General features: G+C 38.1%; 1 protein-coding gene across 2 annotated transcripts; it reads left to right on the forward strand.

Annotated features, from left to right (window-relative positions):
* The first annotated feature begins 675 nt into the window (after positions 1-675).
* Positions 676-25,120, forward strand: NAA50 (N-alpha-acetyltransferase 50, NatE catalytic subunit). 2 transcript variants are annotated; one of them, XM_059921113.1, is made up of 5 exons: positions 676-990; positions 19,602-19,738; positions 20,152-20,271; positions 20,711-20,777; positions 21,936-25,120. In XM_059921113.1, the coding sequence occupies exons 1-5, from the start codon at positions 983-985 to the stop codon at positions 22,111-22,113; spliced, it is 510 nt and encodes a 169-aa protein (XP_059777096.1). In that variant the 5' UTR covers positions 676-982; the 3' UTR covers positions 22,114-25,120. The 2 variants fall into 2 exon arrangements, with proteins under 2 accessions (XP_059777096.1, XP_059777097.1); XM_059921114.1 differs by having other exon boundaries at positions 19,605-19,738.
* Positions 25,121-26,910: the final 1,790 nt, after the last annotated feature.

Below are 26,910 nucleotides of genomic sequence, written 5' to 3' on the forward strand. Positions count from 1 at the left end.
AATTTTATTGCGATTAGATTTTAGGAAAACAAAAACAAAACAAAAATGTCCGCAAAGATTATGTTGTAAAGTGCAACGTAGAAGGCGTGGGTGAAACGGGCTAAAGTGCATTGCTAAGGAAGTGACGTTCACGCCGTGGTCTAGGGGCCGGAAATGGCGATGGAGTTCCGCCCCCCTGGGGCCCGCCGGCAAAATCCCAGGCTTACGGGTTTGGGCCCCTCACGTGATATCAAAACCGAAACGAGCTGGACTGAAGCCAAGTTATCCGGCCAATTGTTAATTACACCTATTTGTCTTAAAAGCACTAATTTACATAAGTCTCCCACAGACTTCTTTACATTTAGAGGAACCACCTTTATAAAATCTTATTAGGAAACAGCGTTTGAAGGTCATACTGGAGACTACCAGCTGGGAAGACCAGGGTCGGGGAAGACTGATCTTGTTGAGTGGGAGAGGTGAGGGAGGGGTGGAAAAATCTGGCTTTTACCGCCAAGGCCTACCCGGCAAGCCCCACAAGTTGCGTCGTAAGGGATGGGAGGAGGAAGATGACGCCGGAAGGCAGAGCCCAGTAGAAAGATGGAGGTCCTCAAGTGGAGGGGGAAGGGTACTCGGAGGCCTGCAGTGCGGCTGCGCGCCGGTCTGCCGACGCGCCGGCGCGCAGAGGGGGCGGGGTGAAAGGTCACAGCGCGGCGGCGGGTCTGGCTGGCGGCTGCGGTGGCGGCGGGCGGGAGGAGAGTGCCCCGTGTGCACGTGTGGAGAAGCGGCGGCACCAGCGCGGCGGCGGGAGGCACCCCCGCCCCCTCTGGAGACGCAGGGCCGTGCTCGACTCTCGCGGCCTCCGTCACCCGCTCAGCTCCCTGCCCTAAGCGAGGAGGCCGGCTTGCGGGGTGGAGTGGCCCGAGCTGAGGGCGCGGAGAGCTCAGGGCGGCGACGACAACGGCGTTGATATCTGTGGTAACAACGGCCTCAGCAGGCGGGGAAGATGAAAGGGTGAGGAAGGGCAGTCGGGCAGGGCCCGACCGGCGGGGGAGAGGGGCTGCGAAGGAAGGGAGAGACTCCGGGCAAAGACCCGGCGGAGGGAGGTTTCTGGGCTTCTCTGCTCATGGAGGGGGCGGAGGCTCGGCTCCGGCTGTTGGCGGGCGAGACCCGGGGAACCTAGGGTTTGGGCCCGGAGGACGAGTGCGGGTTTAGTGCACACCAGCTGCTGAGTGGGGCGGCGGGGAAAAGCTGTCGTGAGGCGCCTGGGGCCTCCTGCCCGGGAGCGGACGGCGGAGCCACCCCCGGCCCGCCACTCCAAGTGAAGCGGTCTGGTTGTCCTCTTCAGATCCCGGCTCGACACTGAGAACTGTGGTCTTCGACACCTTTCGGGCTTATTCACACTTGGAAGCGATGCAGAACCTTCTGGAGGGAGCAGGAATTGGAATAAAGAGCATGGAAAGGAGTATTAAGAGCTAGTGACTCAACTGGATTTGGGTTGGGTCAGAGCGAGTGGAGGAGGGGGGGAGAGCGTGAGCACTGAAGACTTGGGGTGCCAAAATGTTTAAGGAAGTATTGCTGATCAGTAGGTGGAGCTATTGCTCCAGCCGTTTACTGTTGCCCTTGTGCCGCGAGGGGGTCCTGGGTTCCTAGGAAGCTTTCTTCAGGGGTTTGGCGAAGTGAATATTCTTTCACGGGTTCCCTCTTGGACAAAGTTAGGGATTATTTTGATTCGACTATTTCCATTTGGATTAGATGTCATCTTACTATTAAATTGCATACTGTTAAAAGTATTAATTACCTAACACGGTGTTTTAACATATTGACGGAGTGAGCCGTTTTGAAGCTTGCCTTTACCCTCCTTAGAGAACGAAATGGCATCTTAATCAGTGTTAAAAGTTTTCTGAGGTGCTGAGTGTTTTCTACGACAGCAGGTCAGTTAAAGAATTGTAACTGTGTTTTGAGTTAGCGAAGCCTTTCAGACTGTTTAGCAGCCCTTTTGAAGATGAAGTAGAAGTCAGTGTTCGAAGTAATCTCATACTGCCTAAAACAAGGGTCTGTATATTACTTCGGTGTGTATATGTGTTTGAGGTCGCAGAAGAGGTCCAAGAAAGTTTAATTTGAAGGTCTGTAGTGTGATTCCTTACTCTGATTTTGCTGTAAATATTGAGAATGCACTGTAATGTCGAATTGCGTGTTTTGTATCAAGTTTAGAAATCATGAAGAAAATTTCACAGTACCTGCATTAGTTCACATCAAGTTCTAAAGAGTTGTAATCAGGATACTAATTGAGGGGTATTTGAAGTATGTGCTGCACTTGAATCATGATCTAGGAAGTTTGGCTGTTTTGTATATGATCCAGTGTAACTTGGCGAGATTTATCTCTTTTTTTCCTTGAGTATGGATGCTGTCTCTTACTTGTTTTTGTGTTCTCATTGGCACTCAATACTTATTTGTCTTTGTTAAAGTAATAAAAATGAGGCTGAAGAGTTCTTGGTGTTGAGATTGTGCATGGATTTATAAACGAGTGCCTCCAGGGAATTATTCTGGATGTTTAGGTCCAAAATCTTTTGGTCTAGCTCAGTCTGCCTAGGATGTAATGCTCTTCCTGATACTAACTTGGCAACAGAAATAATCTGCCTTCAGTTAACATACTCATGAGGCAATTATCTTTTTATTTAAAATGGTTATTTTATGTATAACAAACTGATGGAGGCCAATCTCCAGAAATGAGTAACTGGTCAAATTTAGAGGAAATTTATAGTTATTGAATCTGTACCTTAAGCCAGCAACTATGCCTAAAATGTAGAGTCCTTAAGTCTAGTTCCTGTCACCTCTTACTATTGGGAGCTTAAGATCATGTTCTTAATGGTAAACTTGTAAGATGATTTCAGAGGAATACTCCCTTTAACTTCTAAGGTGAACTAACTCCCAGGTAAGATGGGACTGTAAAATTTTTTTCATTTGTTAGTCTTGCCCTTAAGGCACTGAACAAATGAAGACAGTGGATATTATTTAAAAGATTTTAAGGTTCTTGAGTTCAAAGATTTGTATCACCGTGTACAATGTAGTCAGTGTTACAGTCCTGACTCTTGGTTTATGAAGGCCTGTGAAAATGAAACAGTGGTCCTGATTATGTGGTTTTTGTACGAAATATTATTTGCTAAGCGTTTTATTGTATATTGAGCTAATTGGACTGTAAGTTGAATACAAATATCTAAAATTGAAAACATGCAGAACTCCTCACTCTGAATCAGTCTACTGTTCCAATATTTTACATCGTTGCCTATATTGTCTATCGTTTTGAAACTTTTAAGACTTAACTATTTTACCTGGGTTTTTCTTCTTACTTTTACTTAGTTTTTTATTAGTAGGACATTCCATGGTATTGGCATGTATTTGCCTTTCCTCCATAGTAGATAAACGTCCAGTTGTTAATTACTGCATGCATTTATATGCATGGTTTAGAAATTTGAAGTATATTATGAGATGTTACATCCCTTGTACTGAGGTTGCTTGTTTTTATGAACCAGGGACATTATAGGTTGAATTTGTGGATGGTAAGCTGATTATTTTTATCTGTTCCCCTTTAGGGAGGGTGATATTCAAGCAAGAAGGTGTGCTGTACACGGCCATGACTGAAATGAGATGGCAGTGTAATTAGTCGATATAATAGAAAGTAAAACTGAATCCATTTGCCCTTCAATTGTAGCAAAGAGGTGTGAATTCTAATAAAGATGTCTTTAACTAGATGTGAATACATGTGAACAAAGTAAAGATGACAGCAATAATATAGTATATAGAACAGTGTAGTTTCCTAATTGAAGTGTTAAAATATAGGATTCTGCAAGTGGAAATGAATCTATGTTGAGGAACTCAGAAAATAATTGTTACCTCTGACAGTTTATGGACTGGGAAAGGGCACAAATAACTTTACTGAGGTGCTAGAGACATTGCGTATCTTTACCTTGGGTATTGGTTGCAGAGGTGTATACATATGTATAAAATCATTGAGCTGTAACAAGATTTGTGCTCTTTACCAAGTGTATCTTATACGTCAATAAAAGGTTTTTTTTTTTTAAGGTTTTATTGCTGTTTTTGTCAGGGGAAAAAAACCCCAAAAACAAAAAAAGCCAGTAAGGCAGAAGTATATAGAATTCGGGAACTTGTGTAAAACTGCAATTCATACTCCTTGCTTCTGTGAAGCCAGTGATTTGTGGGATGTTGATTAAGTTACTGGATTTTAACAAATACTTTGTAATGTTCCCTTGCTTTGTTCAGATGAATTCATATAAAATATAACCTGTCTGTACCATAATTAAAAAAAATTAATATCCTAACTAATATAAAGGAGAATAAAAGGAAAGTAAACTGCAATATCTATTTCAATATGTAGATGAGCAGGTACAACAACACCATAAATCATAAGATCAGCTGTTTGCATCTATCTGTAAATATAATAAACTGTATAATTTAAAAAGTATATCTGCTACCAGTACAGATGTGTGCATTGGTGAGTAATGCTGTGTTGCCATCAGTTGTGATTTCTTCCCCAAATTGTGGACAGCTGTTGGTAAAGTTCTGAACAAAATGCACAATAATCAAGAATTTGTGGGTTGGAAAAGGTCTTTAAAAGGCACTCATAAAGCATTATCTTTCAAAGCCAGTGCTTTTGCCAGACCAAACTAATATCTATATTAAATTTCACTTTGCTAAATCCTCTCTTTTGGTCTGTAGAAATTCTTTTGACTCCTGATTTTCGCTTCTAGGTATTAGCTATGGCTTCCAGCTTTGTGCCATCTAAAAAGATACACCTTCTCAATTATTTAAATGGCTGTCCTTTTTTCTTTTTTTGAAAGTGCAGCCTACAGAAACCTTTAGAATACCAGTAGTAATCAATAGAAACATCCTTCCCATCATAGAATGAGAATTGTATGATTATAGTTTAATAACTACAAAATTGTTTAATTGTGCTATCACAGAACACTCCTTTCTCTTGAGCTGTTCTCTTCCATCACCTGCTGTTTACATTCATTCAATGCCTGACGTATTAGCAGAACGTTAGTCCTGTCTTGTCCAATACAGTAGTGACTAGCTATGGTTGGCTGTGGAGCAGTTGAAATGTGTCTTGTGTTACTGAGGAGCTGAATTAAAATGTCAGTTGTTGGACAATTTTTATGTATGTTTCGAACAACTTGGATATGTGAATCCACTGTAAATTTTATGAAATATAAGTACAGATAAAACATTTCCAAGGAAAATTACCATCTGAATTGAGATGTGCCGTAAGTGTAATGTACACTGGATTTAAAGACTTAGTATGAAAAAAAAGATTTTTTTAAAAGGTCATGATTAAATTTCATTTTGATTACATGTTGCAATGATTTCAGCTGTTTCTTTTTGCCTTGTTAGTGTAGATATTAGGGGAAAAAAGTTTTTTTTAACAGGGATTTGACCCCTGGACCTAGAAATTTTTAAATTACATAAGTGACTCGAATTATATTTCTGTTGGACGGTGCTGTGCTAGACCCTGAAAAAAACAAATTTGTCTAAAACATGATCTCTTCCCTTAGGATCTAGTTCCTGGATGGTAAATGTTTCAACTGTGGGACAACACATAGTGTGTGGCTGTTTATACCTCTGTGGTAACCACTCCTGGTTTTCGATTAAGATATTATAATCCAGTCATATCCTCTGGGTAAATGAAGGGGTAATTGGAAGTATGTATTTGCCTTGCCTGAGCTAGTACAGCCTGTATTCTACCTCTGTCATTGCTAAAGCTGTTCTTAAGGGAAAACTTTGTTTCCCAAGTTCAGACCTCTCCTCTCAGTCTTCGGTAGAGCAGAATGCTTGCTTGTATAACTACTGGACACACATCCTTAATTATTTCTTTTGGATAATTCACTAGAGGAGAATTTTTTGGATCAGAAAGTACTGCCATTTTTAAAGCTCTGATATTTGTTGCCAACTGACCTCCAGAAAAATAGTAACAATTTATACTGCCAGCAGTGTATGAGAGTGCCCTTCTCTTCTTCAAGGGCTGATGGAGAAAGGGAGGAGCACTTGCAGAAACTTAAAGGAAATGGAGGAAGACATTGTGGCTGCCATTTCAGTGATGGGTGGTGTAAATTACCTTTGTCTGCGATGAGTGGCATACGTTGAGCATTCCTAAAATGATAGAAATAACTAATAGTTTCTTGACAAGTTGGTTTTGAGGACATATACCCATATACCCTTAATTCTAATTTTACTTTGCTGATTAGGTGATAAATGGCCTTTCTTTCTTTCTTCCTTTCTTGTTGATTACTTGGTGGAGTTGGACATTTCCCACTTTTACTGGCCATTTGTATGCATTTTAAACATTTCTTATTTCTCCTTCCAGAAAACTAAGATATATTTAAGGAAATATTTGGATGCCCCCCACCCCCCAGAATGTAGAGTTTGTTATATGTAGCATAATTTATCTTCAAAAAGGAGATTTACTACAATGCAAAAGGCATTTGAACTAAAAGCAACCACATTTTATAGTTCAGTGTGCCACCAATAATAGCAGTAGTAGGGACACTGACTAATAAGTTTCTTGGCTTCTGGGCCCTCATTTCTTTGTCTCTTTTGCAGGTTGTGGGATCTTTAGTTCCCCAACCAGGGATTGAACCCAGGCCCCGGCAGTGAAATCACTTGAATCCTAACCACTGGACCACCAGGGAATTCCCTCATTTCTTTGTCTTTAAAGAGAACAGCTTGAACCTGAATAGGAAAGGCCGAAGGTTTGAGTTCTTGTGCCAGTTCTAATCTGTTGATAGTATCTTATCAGTATTATATTTAGTCTGTTGATAGCTTTGATGAGTTCTCAGACTGTGGGGAAAACAAGTGATGTCATTGATTATTAATGGCATGTGTGTTGCATGTTTGCCATTCCTGGTCTCTGTCAGCTCTAGCTTTCTATGATACCAAGAAACAAAACTTTGGAATCATATTTGAATTGTTCTCTTTTCAGCTGCTCTCTTCATTTTGCTCTTGTGTCTGCTTTTTGGGACCTGCTCTCCCATCCCTTCCCCATGCCACTATTACCTTTTACAGAGGAGGCACTGTTAAGGCAGTGTGCCAGGCAATAGTCTCATTTAATCCTCCCGGTAGCTCTAAGATAGTATACATACTCTACTAATGTATCTGTAAATATAGTATAAAACATATAGAGGTGGGCCAAGAAGGGAAGAAAGCTTGTTGGGTGGTGGGGTTTTTGAGTAGTTTTATATGGCCAAAAAGCAATGGGGGGGTGGTGGGGAGAAGGCTAGGCCAGTGGCCACAGCTAGGTGATGAAGGGGTAATTGAATTTTATTTGGTAGATTATGTGCAACTTTTTTGAAAGATTTTACGCAGAGAAGTAAAGTGGTCAGATTTGTGTTTTAGAAGGATTATTCTGACTGTATTGTGATGGCTTTGTCTCCTTGGCTCTAGTCTTATTCCCCTTTATTAGGCTATTAAAATATGTGTTGAAATGAGGGGTTGAAATGATGGCCTGAACCATGCTGCTAAGAGAAAGGGTATAGGAACAGGTTATAAAGTTAGTTGGGAGGCAGAAGTACCAGGGATTAAAATGGGATGTTAGAGTACATCTAAAGCTCAGTGTCTGTATTGGATGAATGATGGAGCTGTTCTTAAAGGTAGAGAACAGATTTCCTATGGAGAACGATGAGTTCAGTTTTTGATGTGTTGAATTTGTGATTCCTGTAGAGATAGCCAGTAAGCCGTTGGAAATATGTGCTTGAATTCAGAGATTTGTAAGTAAAAACATCAGTGTTTAGGTAGTAGTAGGGGAAGAGCCATAGCTGGGAAGGGGCTCTCCTAATTGAACATATAGATAACGATGGAAAAATTTTTCAAAGGATAATTTTATTCTTTTTTAGGTTATAACCTTGAGTATATTGTGTCCCTGTGTGTGTGTTTAGCATTTCTAGTACCCAAACAAATAATTACTGAGATTTTTACACACTTGATACTTGCAGTCACACAGCTTGGAGGACTGATTCACCCACCACTGCTTTTTTGATACCTGCTAAACCTCTAGAACAGTGACTTTCAACCAGCGGTACACCTCCCACCCCACTCCGGACATCTGACAATGTCTGGAGACATTTTTAGTTGTCACAGTGGGGTGGGATGGTTACTGACATCTAGTGGGTAAGGCTAGCAATGCTGCTAAACATCCCACAGTGCTCCGGGAAACCCCTCACAACAAAATTATCAAGCCCTAAATATCAGTAGTACCAAGATTGAGAAACTGCTCTAAAATCTAGATGAAATGAAAGAGAGCTCATCGGTTTTACTAAGGTCCTAGAGATTCTTAGATTTACTAAAAGTAACTTAGCAGTCCTTGAAATAGTTGAGGTTCTGCCCTAAGTCTTGTAGTTCAGTAGAAGAGGTAAGGTTCGAAAACAGACGCTTATAGCAGTGCAGAAATTCTGTGCCTTGGAAGAGTACAACTGTAATATAGTTCAAATGAGGTGGAAATCTCAGCAGGATGACAGGTTAAGGCCTCATGAGCAGTTAGTATTTAAGCTGTGCTTTGATAAATGCTGAGTGGGCTTACTTTTAGGTTGAAGGAATTTATACTTTAGAGGAATCACTCTTTCATGTAATTTACTTGAAGGCAAGAGTTGAGAACCAGATTACTGCTAGCTAAGAAAAAATTAAGTCTAAGCCCCTTGAAATTTTTAATCAAAGGACCATGGGCATACTTTGATCCTTGCTAAAAGACTTAAATTTTATGCAAAAGTCCTTTATCAGTACACCTTGGATAAATGTTGGGTATTTCTCTCTCTCTTAACCTTGAGAAGTAAAGATGACTCCTTTGAGGGAAGTCATATGGTGTGGCTGATCTTGCACTATAATGGAATTCGTAGACATAGGCCTGATTCTGGCTTTATTGATAATTGACTGTATAACTACAGGCACATCTGTCTCTGGGCTTCAGTTCCATCATCTGCAAAATGAAGGGGAAGAGAGCCAGTGGTTCTAAGGTCCCTTCCAGATCAAACACTCTTCATAAGAAGTGACCAGACAGTTAAAATTTTGTGCCAGGGTGCACTTAAATACCCATCTAAAGTATAAAGGCTTTGGGGCTTCCCTGGTGGTGCAGTGGTTAAGAATCTACCTGCCAATGCAGGGGACACAGGTTCAAGCCCTGGTCCGGGAAGATCCCACATGCTGCAGAGCAACTAAGCCCGTGCGCCACAACTACTGAGCCTGCGCTCTAGAGCCCATGAGCCACAACTACTGAAGCCTGCGCGCCTAGAGCCGGTGCTCTGCAACAAGAGAAGCCACGACAGTGAGAAGCCCGCGCACCTCAATGAGGGGTAGCCACCGCTCGCCGCAACTAGATAAAGCCCGTGGACAGCAACAAAGACCCAACACAGCCATAAATAAATAGATAAATACATTTATATTAAAAAAGAAAGTATAAAGGATTTAAGCTTTCTCTATACATCATTTCCTCTTTTTGCTATGTAACTTTAGCAGTCAGACTTTGCACAAGAAAGACCCACTTTTGTGTAATCGTATCTCCATCTTGTGGCCTTTCAGAATATTGCCACTAAATTTTGTTTTTGTAATTATGGCCATAATTGACATTACCCTTAAAAGCTAGAAACATTTGAGTGCTTATTATCTGATGTTGCTGTACTAAATACTTTTCCCATTTTATCATACCATTTGTTTTTTAAGCCAAGGGTAAAGGTTTCCTACTACCATATTCTAAGTGCAAAGGTTATCTGAGATTTGACTGAGTAACAGGCTAATCTTGTGGTGCTACTCTCTAAAAGTAGGAGGCAAGTAGCTGTGTTTTCCAGATCTAAGTACTTGGTTCACATTTCTGTGGGTGCTTGTGCTGTATGAGTCTGTCCCCCCCCTTAGATCCTTAACCTCAAAACTTTGGTATGAAGATGCGTTAGAGTTTGTTATGGATTTGAAAAACAAGAAAAAATAACATGTCATGTGAATTTACTTGAGCTAAGAGAATAATTTAGTTTCTTTAATAACTACTGTCTTCAGTTTTTTAGTTAGGGTTGTGAACTCTAGTGCCAGCAGGAACCCAGGACCTGGGACCAAGCAGATAAGGTAAATGAGTAAAACAAGAAACGTAGGCTTTATGTAAAATCTTCTGATTTAAATATTAGCAACCAAGTTAATTTGGAAAAACAAAAAATTGTTGAGTCAAGTAGATGTGGCCACATGGCTGATTTGACTTTTAGGCCAGGAATTTGGGGCTTATCTACAGAACAGAGATCTTGAACCGATAAATTAAAAATAGTCTATATTGTTAAATTATATTGAAATCTTACCTGAAGTAAGCAGTCAGTGTAGTGATTTAAAAAATCCAGCTTTCAGAGTTAGGCTGATTTGAGTTTGAGTCATAGCTCCTCGATACCAGTTATGTCACAAACATTAAAGCTATAGTGTAACATAACTGTACTGCTTGCATAAGGGAAATGATTAACATTTTATGGGGAAATGATTAATATTTTATGGAAACCCACTCTGATCATATAGTTTATTTTTTTGCAGTGGTCTATTCCACTTCTCTATGTCTGTCTTTAGTCTCTATTTCCCTTACCAGACTCGTTGGATTTAGAAATTTACACACATGCAGTAGGAAGTTTCTTGATTAAAGTGGGTGTTTAATTTTGTATGGTTAAAAGAACAAGCTTTATTACAGAAGTAAAGATCCCAGAGTAGGATGTAGGAATTTGAATTTTTAACCGCAAAATGATTCTGGTGTATAGCCAAGTTTGGAACCCAATCTTGGATTTTACGACACTGCTTCTCCAGATTTATCCCTACTCTCTTGAACATTGTTTCTCAGACACTTTTATGGGCTCCTACTCTTTTACTTCTGAAATGAGATTATCACTTCACACCACTAGAATAGCTATAAACAGAAAGGCAGTAAAAAGCATTGGTGAGGATCTGGAGAAACTGGAACCCTAAAACATAGCTAATGGGAATGTAAATGGTCTGGCCACTTAGGGAAACAGTTTAGAAACATATTAGTTTTCCCTTACTACTGTAACAAATTACTACAAATTTAGTGGCTTAAACAACACAAATGTATCATCTTTGTTCCTGAGATACAAAGTCTGAAAGGGGTTTCACTCTGTTAAAATCAAGATGTTGGTATGTACAGTGACTCCTGTTTACCTGAAATTTTAGCATGTGACCTTATTTAGAAATAGGGTCTTTGCAGATGTAATTAAGATGAGGTCATGCTCAATTGGGGTGGGCCCTAAATGACTAATGTCCTTATAAGAAGAAGAGAGCATACATACACACAGAAGACCATGTGAAGATAGAGGCAGACATTAGAGTTATGCTGCCACAAGCCAAGAAACACTTGAGGCCACCAGAAGCTGGCAAAGGCAAGGAAGGATTCTGCTCCAGAGCCTAGAGGGCATGGCCCTGCCGACATTCTGATTTTGGACTTCCAGCCTCCAATACTTCGAGAGAATACATTTCTGTTGTTTTAAGCCACTGAGTTTGTGGTAATTTGTTAAGGCAGTTCTGGGAAACTGATACAACAGGACTGTGTTTCTTCTAGAGGCTCAAGATGATAGTATGTTTCCTTGCCTTTTCAGCTTCTAAGACCACTTGCATTCCTTGGTTCATGAGCCTTCATCTTCAAAGCCAGCAGCAGAGCATCTTTAAGTCTTTCTTGTCTCTGCTTTTATCACATCTTCTCTGACTCCTAAGGACCTGTGTGATTACAGGGGGCCCACCCAGATAATCCTGGTTAATTTTCCCATCTCAAGGTCTTACATCTGCAAAGCCCATTTTTCATGTAAAATAACATATTAAAGGTTCCTGAGATTAGAACATGGACAGTCTCTGGGGGCCATTATTCTGCCTACCACAGGTAGTTTCTTTAAAAAGTAAAACATGTACCCCAGTGTTCATTGCAGCACTATTTACAATAGCCAGGACATGGAAACAAATGTCCAACGACAGATGAATGGAAAAGAAGATGTGGTACATATATACAAAGGAATATTACTCAGCCATAAAAAGGAATGAAATTGAGTCATTTGTAGAGATGTGGATGGACCTAGAGTCTGTCATACAGAGTGAAGTGAGCCAGAAAAAGAAAAATATTATATATTAACGCATATATGTGGAATCTAGAAAAATGGTGCAGATGAACCTATTTGCAGGGCAGGAATAGAGATGTAGACGTAGAGAACGGACATGTGGACACGGGGCAGGGGAGAGGTGGGTGGGATGAATTGGGAGGTAAGGATGGACATATATACACTACCATGCATAAAATAGATAGCTAGCGGGAACATGCTATAAAGCATAGGAAGCTCAGCTTGGTGCTCTCTGACGACCTAGATGGGTGGGGTGGGAGGGAGGTCCAAGAGGGAGGGGATATAGGTATACATATAGCTGATTTACTTCATTGTACAGTAGAAGCTAACACAACATTGTAAAGCAATTATACTCCAATTAAAAAAAAAAAAGTGAAACATATTTGCCATACGACCCAGCAGCCCCACTTCTAGGTATCTACCAGAAAAAAACTAAAGCCTATGTCTGCACGCATACTTGTATGCAGTAATCATAGCAGCATTGTTTATAATAGCCAGGAAGTAAATACAGTTAAAATGCCCATCAAGTGGTAAATGGATAAACAAAATGTGATATATTCATACAATGGAGTACTGTTCAGCTACTGACACAAATTGCAATATGGATGAACCTCAAAAACATTATGCTGTGTGAAGGAAGTCTAGTCCAAAAGATCACATTTATTGTATGAAATGTTCAGAAATGGCAAGTCTTTAGAAAGAAGGTAGATTTAGTGGCTGGCTTGGAGTACGTAAGGGGATTTATCTTAGCTGTGCACAAGGGATTTTGGGGGTGTGATGTGAGTACTCTAAAGCTGAATTGAGATGATGATTTCAGAACCCTATAAATAGTTTAAAACCATTGAATTGTACACTTAAAATAGGTGAATTTTATAGTATGTAAATTATACCTCAAGAAGGCTGTTTAAGAGAAAAATAAATGAGTGGGATGTAAGGGGATGAGACTCATACACCTAAATGTAATAAAACTTCTAGAAGAAAACAAACATCTAAATGTTAGTGGCCTTGGGTTAGGCAAAGATTTGTTAGATAGTACCCTGAAAAGCATGATCCACAAAGAAATTCATCAAAATGTATAACTTCTGCTGTGTGAAAACCACTGTTAAGAAAATGAAAAAAGCCACAGACTGGGAGAAATCCTCTGCAACATACATAACTCGCAAAGGGCATGTATTCATAGTAACTTAAATCTCAATAATTCGAACCCAGGATTTTTTTAAGAGCAAAAGATTTCAACAGCACCTTTACCAACTAAGATAATATGGGTAGCAAAGAAGTACATGAAAAGATGTTCACCATTATTTAGGGATATGCAAATTAGAACCACAGTGAAATGTCAGTACACACCTATTAGAATGGCATAAATTTTAAAAGTTGATAGTGCCAAACACTGGTTTGGATGCAGAACACCTGAAACTCTCGTACACTTAACTAATGATCCAGTATCCCCTCTCCTACGTGTTTATTCAAGGGAAAGAAAAACTTATGTTCACACAAGAACCTGTACAGAAATTGTTTGTGGCAGCTTTATTCATAATCTCCAAAAACTGGAAACACCCAAATGCCCTTCAACAAAAGTATAAACCATGGTACATCCATACAATGGAGTACTACTCAGCAATAGCAAGGAATGAAGTTGATACAGTAGTGTGGTAAATCTCAAAGGCATTGTGCTGAATGAAAGAAGCCAAGCAAATGGGAATGTATTGTGTGATTCCATTTATGTGGTATTCTTGAAAAGGCAAAACTATGGGAAACAAAACATTAATGGTTGCCTGGGAGTGGTGGTAGAGCTGAACTGCAAAGGGTCATGTGGGAGACTTTTGGGGTGATAGAACCATTGTGTTTCTTGATAATTGTGGTAGTTAGGTGACTATACGTATTTGTCAAAACTCAGAACTATATGCCTGAAGTTAATTTTATATAGGGAATTCCTTGGTGGTCCAGTGGTTAGGACTCGGTGCTTTCACTGCTGTGGGCCTGGGTTCGATCCCTGGGTGGGGAACTAAGATCCCACAAGCCATGCAGCCAAAAAAAAAAGGAATTAAAAAAAAAGTTTATGTGAACTTTTAAAAGTTTTTTTTGTTTTGTTTTAGCTAAGAAAGAAATATTTTTTTTTCCAAAGAAAGTAAATTGACCCGCAAAAACGGCTGGAAAATAAAGGAGCAACTAATAGTTGATACAAATCAGAAAATTGCAAGCTGGTGGACTTGAATACACTACAACAATAATTATATTAAATCTGAACAGACTAAATACTCTGATTACCAAATTAAAGGAACAAGACTCTTATGCATTTGCTGTTTATAAAAAGACACTTTAAATATAAGGCCACAGAAGTTCAAAGTAAAGGGTGGTAGAAGATACACCATGCAACACTGATTAGAAGAAAACAGTGTGTCTGTACTGATAAAGTAGACTTTAAGGCAAGAAATATTACAGCAAAGAGGGACATTTCAAAATGATAAAAGGATCGATTCATCAACTCATAACAGTCCCAAATATTTATGCTGTTAATAACATAACTTGAAAATACAGAAGCAAGCATTGACAGAACTGAAGAGCAAGAAGAAACACTTCCAAACTTTCTTTGAGGCCAACAAACCTTATTGATAACAAAACCTATCAAGAATATTATAAGGGAAAAAAAGGGTGTGTCAGAGTAAGTCTTCCTGACATATCATTTGAACAGACCTAAAGGTGAGAGAGTAAACTTGCAGCCAAGAATGGAAAGGCCACCAACTGAGATAGGGAAAGCTACAGGTGAAGCAGATTTTGCGGGGAAGATCAGATAGCTAGTTTTGGATATGTTTAATTTGAGCTGTCTACTAGAGATGCTTTGGCATTTAGGAGTGATTTCTAGGCTAGAGACAGAAATTTGGGAGTTGGCAGCATTAAATCCATAAGACTATATATAGATTGAGGTCACCGAGAGAATGTAGAGAAGACAATGAAGTACCATCTTGATGTGCAAGGCGCTCCTCTCCAACCCCGGCTTCCACATTTACACAAAGCATACTTTGTTTTACCACAGCAAACTGCCTGTGGTTTGGGGAATACATGAATGTAAAGTCCTTTGCATTCCAGGTGTTAGCACATAGGTGTTGAAATATTTATTGAAATAGAACTGATTTATGCTTTGAATAGGCAACTATTATGTTCATAAGGACTATAGAAAATTTTAGATTCATGATGGAATTCTTAAAATCTCTATTATTTAATTTTCTAATCAAGTTCTTTTAACTTCTAAAAGCTTTTTGGTTGTTTACAGTCAAATGATGTTCTAATTTACTTGACATTTCTACATAACTCTCTGTGTTTATGCCTTTGGTACTACACGTTCTTTACTGAATTATATTTACAAGTTGGTGATATTACTCTGATATATTTAGAATATCCACATCTTAGAATAATTTGGAGCTAAGTGATCAGGATTACAGAAGTGTTCCGTTTCAATCAGACATATCATGTTCAGGAAAGTTAAACTGTATCTGAAGGTCAATTTTGCTGACAAAGTTATATTTAATAGACATTTTAAAATTCTGTTTCTAGCATATGCTGACAGTCTGGTAATAATAAAAATTGATTATAAACAGCAATGTCCTACTGTATAGCACAGGGAACTATATCCAGTCTCCTGGGATAAACCATAATGGAAAAGAATATTAAACAAAGAATGTATATATGTATAAAACTGAGTCACTTTGCTGTACAGCAGAGATTGGCACAATATTGTAAATCAACTGTACTTCAATTTAAAAAAATCAAACTTGATTAATTTCTTTCTTAAATTTAAACAGCTACCAAACAATACTCACAGTATTCCAATTCTGTTTTAAAACTTGTCAGTATATATGTGCATGGAAGAATATTGGAAGACTGTATATGTCTAACTCATTTCTATGGTGTTGGGTTTGTTTTTTTGTTTTTTTTTTTAAATCAAGACATGTTTTTTTAAATTAGGCATGGAAAGATTAAGCTGCTTATTCCTTAATGATTCAATATTGTATTTTGTATTTAGTCTTGATCTGCCCACCCTAATGGAAATTTTTTTAGTAGTTACCTTTTATTAGTTTCAGTCTACCATACTGCACCATGACCACTTTTTCCTTCTGTATGAAGTCATGAAATACCTAGTTATTATCCTTTTAAAACTTATACATATACTTGAAGCATGGTAATTACCTAGAAATTATTCTTAAACTCTTAAAAACTCAAGTTCTTTCACTTATTATCTAGAAACTTAACTTCCTAGATTCTGAAGTTTTCCTTTATTGTTGTTTACTATTAGATTTCATGATGTAATTTTTCAATCACTATTAAAATACAGAGACTGGCTTTTGAGTGCAGTGGAGTAATTTTTTTTTTTTTTCCGTGTGGCATGTGGGATCTTAGTTCCCCAACCAGGGATCGGTCCTGTGCCCCCTGCAGTGGAAGCGAGGAGTCCTAACCACTGGACCGCTAGGGAATTCCCCTGGATTAATTTTTAAATGGTGTGTTCTAAATATAATCAATATAATAAACTATCTTATATTTAAAATAAATTACTGCACCCAATCTGTGGTACAATACTAAAGAGTAGCATTAGGTTAAGTGAAATAAGCCAGATAGAGAAAGACAAATACTGCATATATTACTTGTATGTGGAATCTTAAAAAAAAAAAAAAAAAGTCAAGCTCTTAGAGAGTAGAAAAGTGGTTTCCAGGTGGGGAAGATAGGGAAAGGTTGGTTAAAGGGTACAAACTTTCAGCTGTAAGGTGAATAAGTTCGGAGAATCCAAAGTATAACATAGTTGATAACACCGTATCGTATAATTTAAATTTGCTAAGAGAGTAGAACTTAAGTGTTCTCACCAAAAAAAAAAAAAGGTAGGTGATGGATGTATTAATTAAGTGGGAGGAATCCTTTTTTAAAAAAAAAGAATAGACTGTGCAGGTAAGATGTGATCCCTGTATTTTAAGGTGAAATGTCATTTACCTCAGCCTTAAAGAAGAGAAAGCCAGGATGTGCTTTAATGAAAAGGGAAGTTTTTCTGTGAATGAGATGTAATCTAGTAAAGAAGACATGACTCAGTACTTCCCTGGTGGCGCAGTGGTTAAGAATCCGCCTGCCGATGCAGGGGACACAGGTTCAATCCCTGGTCCAGGAAGATCCCACATGAGCAACTAAGTCCATGCGCCGCAACTACTGAGCACATGTGCCACCACTACAGAAACCCACGCCCCTAGAGCCCGTGCACCGCAACAAGAGAAGCCACCGCAATGAGAAGCCCGCGCACTGTGAAGCCTGTGCACTGCAACAAAGAGTAGCCCCCACTCGTGGCAACTAGAGAAAGCCCACGCGCAGGAACGAAGACCCAATGCAGCCAAAGATAAAAGACATGCAAGATATACAAGGGTGGTCGGTCACAATAGTGAATAATAAAAAACAGTAGCATACAAATGAAATAATTGAGGCAGGAAGGCTAAAGTTCCAAATGAGTATACTGGTATGTAATCAGGTTTTTTTGTTTTTTAAGAACTGTAATACATTCTGTTGGTTTCTGATTATCTTATTAACATTTCAGAGAACATTGTTATAAAAATTATCCACAAACCACACATTGTTTGAATGTGCTTTTAAACATTTTTCTGTATGTTAACAAAAGTTGGAGATACATATATATATATCCCCAGGAAAGAATATATCAATGTCTTTCTAATGTAAATGTATCATGCTTTATTTAATTAACCAGTCCCCTAATGGTGGACACTCAGATTTTTTTCTTTTCCTTTTTTTTTTTAACCATTATAAAAGTGTGATAATTAGCTTTCTTGTTTAGTCATTTCTCTAACAGAGAGTTTTCAAAACCTCTGTGCATGTGATGTAAATGGTTAATTAGGGTGCATTGTTTGCATTTTCCTGCTATTGACTAATGCAGTTGTGATGTGGAACTAGCACCTAGTGGTAGGACATACGTCATTTTCTAGCTGCTTGGTTGGCATCAGATTGTTTTGTTTATTTTTGAACTCATTTTTAGTTTGATTTGACAATTTTTTTTTATAAGATACTATTTTTTAAATTTATTTATATTTTGGCTGCATTGGGTCTTCGTTGCTGCGCTCAGGTTTTCTCTAGTTGCGGCTAGTGGGGACTTCTATTCGTTGCAATGTGTGTACTTCTCATTGTGGTGGCTTCTCTTGTTGCGGAGCACAGGTTCTAGGCACGCGGGCTTCAGTAGCTGTGGTGCGTGGGCTCAGTAGTTGTGGCTCGCGGGCTCTAGAGCGCAGGCTCAATAGTTGTGGTGCACGGTGGGATCTTCCCGGACCAGGGATTGAACCCGTGTCCCCTGCATTGGCAGGCGGATGACATTGTTTTCTTTAAATGTTTTTATGACCCACTGTTAAGATTTTTTTTAATTTTTTTAAAACTTTTTATTTTATATTGGAGTATAGTTGATTAACAATGTTGTGTTAGTTTCAGGTGTGTTAAGGTTTTTAAGAAGGCAAATAGTGTATATAAGCAACTCTACAAATGTTAGTGCTGGTGGTAATAGGAAGAAAAATTGTGTAGTTGCTATTCAGGTTTGTCTTGTCACTTTTGATCAACCTTTAGCATGTGGTGGTGAGATTGATTTGAGCGCTTAAAAATTTGTTGACAGCTCTATAGGCAAATCAACTTTATTACTATGAGTCTGACACTTTTTAGTGGTTATCCCTTTTTCCATGGAACCGATTGTTTTGGTTAAGTATGGTTACTTAGCAGTGCTACTGTTGTGTTCTTGATAAGTAGTTTTCAAGCTGGGGTTTGTTTTGTTTGGTTGGTTGGTTTTGTTTTGTTTCTGAAATGTAGATTCCCATGTTCCATTTCCAGAGACTCTGCTTCTGAAGGGGGTGGGGGTGGGGCGTCCAGGAATCTGGATTTGGTCGCCACCCTCTGTGACTCTGGTGTATGTGGTTCCTGTGTCCAGTGGCTAGAATACACGTGATCCTTGCATATTTTGATTATTTTCTTAGAATAAATTCTTAGAGTGGGGATACTTTGACAAAGGAGGTGTACTTTTTAGGCTTTTTAGTACATAGTTGTAGATTGTCTTCCAGAGATGTTGTATCTATTTACATCCCTGCCAGCAGAGTATAAATATCTTACTTACCACCCCTTTGCCAATTAGGTATCATCAGTCTTTTTGATCAGTAATAGATGTCTTTAAATTTTTCTGAAAATTTCAGCATTTGTATGTAGATTATTATTCTGGCCTTCTTAGTAATTGTTGTTTACTGTATTTGTCTCTAAATGTATACAATTGTATGAAAGCTAGGAGTTGGAACCTGGATGGAATGACTGGCAAAATCTGCTTATAAATGGTGATCTTCATAGGAGTGTAAGGTTACTGTGAAAGGGTTGGATTTATCAGTCATGTAAAAAAGACTTGGTACCCTTTTAATATGTCCATCTTAACAAATGAAGCTAATTATATTTTATTGAGTACATTTTGGTTTGTTCCAGTAGCCGGATCGAGCTGGGAGATGTGACACCACACAATATTAAGCAGTTGAAGAGATTAAACCAGGTGATCTTCCCAGTCAGCTACAATGACAAGTTCTATAAGGATGTGCTGGAGGTTGGCGAGCTAGCAAAACTTGGTATGATACGGTTTTTCTTCTTCCCTTCATTTGTTTATTCATGTTCTTGACCTCTAGTTTTTAATATCAGGGCAAAAAAAGAGTTAACTGATTTAATCTCCTTGTCTTACAAGTGAGGAAATGGGGGTGATCCAGGTTCTGAGAAAAATCAAGATAAAATAAAATACTTGAATTTCAAACGGAAATGCTAAATATCTTTTCTTATTTAGGCTGTGTCTGTGTTTTCACATATTTAAGAGGGGTCTTAAATTCTTAAGGTATAGGATATTTTTGAGGCTATTGATACTCAGAGTAGCTGATAAAATTTAATTAATGCTAATAACAATTTAGTCGTTATATAAGGGGAGGGAAAGATTCAGTAAAATGTGTTATTCTGTCTGCTAAACTTTGTATCTTTATATTTTCCTTGGCAGCCTATTTCAATGATATTGCAGTAGGTGCAGTATGCTGTAGGGTGGATCATTCACAGAATCAGAAGAGACTTTACATCATGACACTAGGATGTCTGGCACCATACCGAAGGCTAGGAATAGGTAAAATTATTTTTGGTTTTTGGTTTTGTTTTTTTCTTTAAAGAAGCATAAATACATTGGTACTGTTCCTGACCCCACTAAGGCAATATTTCTTCTAGGAATACTGGGAAAGGGTTACTGAATTATATAAAGTAAGGTGGAAAAGAACTGTTTTATATGTCAATTGAACATAATTCGATTGAAAGCCCTATATATAAATAGATTTGTTACTAATACTACCCTTGTGCTTTTTCTGTTTTCCTTCTTCCTGGAAGGGCTGTATATAAAGATTGCTTGTCTGCTAGCAGTTTTAAACACAGCAGGTAGTGTAGAGAGAAAAAAATGGTGGAAAATCAGGATGTCTGGTGTTTACCTCAAATTCTATTAGGACTCAGTAAGATGTTTAGTTTAAAGATTGATTTTTATGAGATTACTTATTTGTTGTTTGTCTTGTTAATAGGAACTAAAATGTTAAATCATGTCTTAAACATCTGTGAAAAAGATGGCACTTTTGACAACATCTATCTGTAAGTAAAGTCATATTTAATGATCTTATCTAAAGAATTTAATAAATTGGCAATAGAAATCTTTACTAGAAAATTTAAAATCTGGTCACTTATTGTCTTTTGGAAATACCATGGAAGTGGTAGTTAGGAAGTTTGTTTTAATAATAGATAAGGAACCTGCGATAAAACATTCTTGTTTTGCTTTATTACATTGGGGTGGGAGCTCCAAAGTCACATATGTGAAACCAAGATTAAAGCTCAAATCTTCAGAATTTAAGAAATTAATACCATTAATACTACTTTTATCATGCCATCTGTTTACACTCTGAGTTTTGTTCAAGGCTCTCAGTGACACGCTCATTAGTAGTAGAATTTAATCATCAAAATCAGAGTGTACCTAGCTGATTTATACTTGAATCTTAAGAGTAAGGCTAAGATGGCAACTATGGATTCTTTTTTTCTTTTTTTTTTCATTGAAGTATAGTTGATTTACAATGCTGTGCCAATCTCTGCTGTACAGCAAAGTGACTTATACACATATATACGTTCTTTTTTAATATTCTTTTCCATTATGGTTTATCCCAGGAGATTGAATATAGTTCCCTATGTGGATTCTTTATAATACAGATATTGAGATTATTCTCATTTTCACTTTGGCATTGGGAGAGATTAAATTATATAATGCTGTTTTGAGGAGTAATTGAGAAAGCACAAATTATTTTCAAAATCTAACATGTTTTTTATCAATGAGAAAGATATATTCAGGCATTTGAGACCCTAGGTTTTGTTTGTTTGTTTTTTAGTGTGTTACTGTGGTCTCTGAATCATCCCTATAGTTATTTACGCACTTTTAGTTACAGGAACCTTTTCTCCTCTTGCAGTAAAAAATGTTATGATACTTTAACCTTTGTTGATTTTAAGAATAAACGCTGTTCCTGCATCTGCTGATCTCAGCTAGCTGTCTTCCAAATGTTAGATTAAGAGTTAGGTTAGAAGTATAAATTTGTCATCAAAGTTTCTCTGTAATGAATACCTAATCTTTGTTGATAGCTAGTAATTGTAAAGAGAGTCTAACAAATGTCTGCAGTATTCCAGCTCCAACCAGTAGCTATCTGTGGAGGACACATAAAAGCTGATGGAATCTTAATTTTTTTTTTCCGATACCCTCTTGTATCTCAGGCATGTCCAGATCAGCAATGAGTCTGCAATTGACTTCTACAGAAAGTTTGGCTTTGAGATTATTGAGACAAAGAAGAACTACTATAAGAGAATAGAGCCCGCTGATGCTCATGTGCTGCAGAAAAACCTCAAAGTCCCTTCTGGCCAGAATGCAGATGTGCAAAAGACAGACAACTGAACAAATTACAGATGAACTTTCTTGCACTTGCTTGTCGCCAAATAAAAGAGAGGCCCATTGATTCCCCCCCCCTTTCTTTTAAACCTTTCCCCCTTCCTTGTTCTTGTGTTTCCTCCTTTCAAAACTTCCTTCCCTTTCCTCTAAAAGTTTTAAACTTTTAAGGACTTATTAATCATGTTTGGATTGTTTTAGTTTTCTTATTTTTGTGAGGTGGTTTGATTGTAGGAAGGAGAAGGTATAGATCTGTTTAGTTTCACAGTTAAGATATATGGTCCCAAAAACTTGAGTGTCAATTTCATTTTTTTTTAATGTCCTGCTTTCACATTGAAGGGCAGAGCCTACAAAATATTGTATATTTCAGAGGACGAGAAGCAGCAGCAGCAATATCTTGTTCTCTCACTCATAGACAAGTTTAGTGTGTTCGTGGTACTTTGGGGTTTTCAAGATTCTGTGGGATACTAATCCCTGTACATTGCCTTCACTCCACCTTTTGTCCTTCTGAGTATTATCTCAGGAGTTGGACCATTGTTATCCTTGTAAGAAATACTAAGCTTATTTTGTTCTGTTAAGCAGTTATTTCTTCCTTCCTCGCTGGTGGCTGACGGTGGGTGGGACAGTCTGAGTAGGTAGTATTATACTTTGGTCTCAGCATTTGAGTTAAACTGCTTTTTGCTAATGAATGGGCTGGTTGTTAGCAGGTTTATTTTTCCTGCTGTTGATTGTTAGAAGTGGCATTAACTTTTGGAGTGTGGGCTGGTGAGATTAATTTTTTTTAATATCCCAGCTAGAGATAATGGCCTTTAACTGACCTAAAGAGGTTTGTTGTGATTTGCTTTTTTTTCTCCTGTCCTTTTTCTTTAGTAAATCCACAATAGTTAGTCAAACCTTAAAAATGGAGTTGATGTCCTTATAGGTCAATGCCCCTAAATAAACCTGAAGCAGGTGTTGTCTCTTGGACATATTAAAAAATACCTAAAAGGAAGCTTAGATGGACTTGTGGCACAACAAATGCATTTAATGTCAGCTAATGCAGACTGTTAGAAGTGTGGCCACTGAGCATTTGATTTTAGAGGAAGGAATATCTAGACAGTATTTTTGAGAATAACATAGCTGTGCTAATTGCTTATCTGTTGGAGAACATCCCAGATTTGCTTACATTCTGTGCCTGTGATATTGAGTTTAAGGATTTGGGGGTGGGAGAATTATTAAACATATTGCTTCTATTCTTGGAAAAAGTAGAAGTCTAGAAGTGTTAATAACGCAAATGTCACTGTGACCTCCTCTACTGACAGGACTGGTTTATGCCAGATCGTTTCCTGGCACATAGGGAGTGGCTTTGACGGGTCGATAACTTTTTGTAAGATAGAAGACATCTGAAATTTTCATGTTTTCCTCCATAATCCCATCTCCAATATTTAAAATTTTCTACATTGCCAATACTGGTGGCCCAAGAAATGTTTTCATTAGACTTTAAAATAATGCACAGAGCTTGAATTTTCTGTTATTCGACTTTAAAAGGAAGATTGATTCGTAATATTTATCCTCTTATGTAAATTCTGGCATAAAAGTTTCATCTCTTCAAATATGTTGAATGACAAAATTATTTTACACAATGTTTATGCACATTTTATAATCTTAAGTTCTTACTTGAGAATGTAAAAATACAAGGTACAATAAACTTCAGCAGTCTTAGTTGAGTGCCAAGAATAATATAGAAAAGGAAGATAGTTGATAAATGAGTTTATAGGGTTATAATCTTAAGATAGTAAAAATGTAGAAAGACCATGCTGGTTTCTTGGGTATCAGTTTCTTAAGCAGTCCAAATCTAAGCTTAGAAGAAAAGTTTAGCATTAAGCACCTTTACCTTCATGGATAAGCTTCAGCTTGCTCTTGCCAAGAGAAGAGTGCTTGAGTTACAGAAGGCATAATTAGTTTGAAGATTCAGCCTTTTTGTAAACTTCGCATATCAAAATAGATTTTGATATATAAATGAGTTTTGTGAGATGACACTGCCTCTATTTCTATAACCATTTCACCTGGACTATCTAATCAGTCCTATGAATGTATCCCTGAATGTGGTTAATGAAAACCGAATAGCTGCCTCATGACAATTAAGTACATATTATTTATGGAGGAAAAAATATTAAATTTTGAATTGAGTGTGTAGGCTCCCTATCATTTTAGTGTTTCTTTTTCCACACTAGTCACTGACTTTAACCTAAATTCTAAGTGTTTGTAAAGGGTGAATTGTCCTACATCAAACTTACATGAAATAATTCCATCCACTTATGGAGGAGGAGGATGTAGAAGAGGTAGAAGCTGGGCACTAGTTCATGTGCCTATGAGTCAGTAAAGACTGAAATAATGTCCCATGTTCAGTTGGTTATTTTGATAAAAATTATCATTGAGGTAAAACAATTCTGTTAACTGGAAGATCACAGGATATATCCATCATATTTTTCAGGGCAGATAGTTTTTTTCTGTAGGACAAATAGATAAACATTATATTGTATGGTAATTGCATTAGGTTCTAAAGAAAAGAATCTGCAGAGAAATCTATTGTCCAGATTAGTTTTCATTTGGGGAAAGAAGTTCTGAAATATCCCCAAAGCGGCTTACTCATCAATTGAAAGTCCTCCAAAAATAGAACTATTGGGAAACCATGACATATGGGGTGGAAAAGAAAAGCTCCCTCAGTTTTTTGGAGGGAATAACTTTAAAAATACTTAAATAGCTGAGTTTACTTGGTGCAGTTAAGATTTAAACTTGTTGATTTTAACATTGCTGTTACATCTGAAATAAACTTACGTGATGTTCTGGTAGTAATCTGTGATGTCTGGTAAATGTCAAAGAAATGTAAATGCATTGTGTTGAATTCTGAGGTCAGCAGCTATATGTAGTCATTGTTTACTGTTGCCCATACTGGTTTATGTACTTTCACTTTTCTTTAAGACCTAACTTAAAACTAATTAAAATAGGCCAAGTGTAATCAAGGCCTCCTAATTCAGACCTTTGGAACTTGCTAGAAACACTGCCTGGCATCTGCAGTTCAGTCCCAATGAGAGAAAAAATAAGATCTGAAGAGCTGTCTTAACTGCTACTATATTTTGAATGCAATTGTTAAAAGCACCGGACACTTTCGGCTGTGATCTAATTAGCAGTGTGCATTGACTAGAGATAACATATATTCAGATTTTTTTCTTTTTGTTAAGAGTGAGGAAGGAGTTTAGTTGAGTTGGGAATTGCTTTTTAAGTTTTTTCTGAGTACCAAACAAACATGAATTTAGAATTTTGTCTTTAACAAAATTAACTCAATATCTTAGTCAAAAGTGTTAGAATTTTGCTTATTCCATTCAAGAAACAATGGGTGATCTTTGCCCGATGTGTCTTAATCATATTATCCCCAAATTTAACAGCTTAAAACAATGAACATGCATCATCACCCACAGTTTCTGAGTCAGGAATCCAAGGGCAGCTTAGTTGCATGGTTCTGGCTTAAGGTCTCATCAGGTTACAGGACTGTAAGCCAGGGCTGGAGAAGCCACTTCTGAGATGACTGACTCACTTGGTTGTTGGAGGGATTCAGTTCCTCACTATGTGGGTGGGTCTACAGGGCTGCCTGAGTGACAGCTGGCAGCTGACTTGCCCCAGAGCGAGTGATCCAAGAGAGTAAGCAGAAGCCATACTCTTGTATGACCTACCTTCAGAGTGACATACCTATTCTGCATTATTGCATTGGTCACACAGACCAGCCATTGTCCTAGCCTGGTAGTGTGGGGGGGGAATACACAAGGATATTAATACCAGGAGGTGGGAATCAGTGGACCTGGCTATGTCATGTTTGGAGAAAATGTCGGGCTTTATTGACAACCAACACAGGGAAGTTGGAAAGGTTCTGTTAATCTTACTCTTTGAAGGGCTTAATTTCCTAAATGAGGGTTAGAAAACATTGCACTTTACTGTTATTCAGAATGTTAAAGAAGGAACTTCCCTGGTGGCCCAGTGGCTAAGACTCTGTGCTCCCAGTGCAGGGGGCCCAGGTTCCATCCCTGGTCAGGGAACTAGATCCCGCGTGCCACAACTAAGACTCAGTGCAGCCAAATAAATAAGTAAATAAATTAATTTTGAAAAAAAAGAATGTTAAAGAAGTAGGGAGTGGACCTAAAAGTTCTGCTCTTAGGGTTGGGTTTTCAACTGCGTGGGCTCACTAATCTGTCTCCCAGGTTGGTGCTTTTCTAGTTGTGTGATCTGAATATTCTGGGGAAGTTGAGTACTGTGGGGATGAGTAGGAGTGATGAGCCTTTGAGAATTTTTCAGGGAATAAACCATATGACAGAGGGTCCTGAATTGGACTTCTTTACAGTGCTGTACTCCTGAATTGGACTTCTTTACAGTGCTGTACTACAGGAATTTAGTCCTAGTTTAAGATACAGCCAAGTAGCATAGCCATATGGAAAAAAAGGCTTGAGTCAGATTTTTAAATGTATCGATAGGTATAGTTATCTTGACAGAACATTGAGGAATGTAAAGTGAAGAGAATAGGTAATCTTTTACTGGGGCAGAAGTTCTCAACATTTTCAATTCTCTAAAACAGTTTGGTAAAAAGTATCTAGAATCAAAGTCTACTCCAAGAATAACTGGGAGCATAAAGCTAACATGAATCAATCACCACTTAAACAGGCTGGAATTTAAATCTCAAAGACTTATAGCCTGTTTTTATATTAATTTGTGATGGAAGCTTAAATCCAACATTTGGGAAAATAGTCTGTTGTGCAGGGATATTTGGAGTGAGTGAAC

Source organism: Balaenoptera ricei, chromosome 4 (genome assembly GCF_028023285.1).
Source record: "Balaenoptera ricei isolate mBalRic1 chromosome 4, mBalRic1.hap2, whole genome shotgun sequence".
Classification (NCBI taxonomy): Eukaryota; Metazoa; Chordata; class Mammalia; order Artiodactyla; family Balaenopteridae; genus Balaenoptera; species Balaenoptera ricei.

Bases quoted from the DNA above. Each gene is read 5' to 3' on its own strand.
- NAA50 (XM_059921113.1), top strand. The intron at 20,272-20,710 runs GTAAAATTATTT...TCTTGTTAATAG, and splicing joins ATACCGAAGGCTAGGAATAG to GAACTAAAATGTTAAATCAT. The intron at 20,778-21,935 runs GTAAGTAAAGTC...CTTGTATCTCAG, and splicing joins ACTTTTGACAACATCTATCT to GCATGTCCAGATCAGCAATG.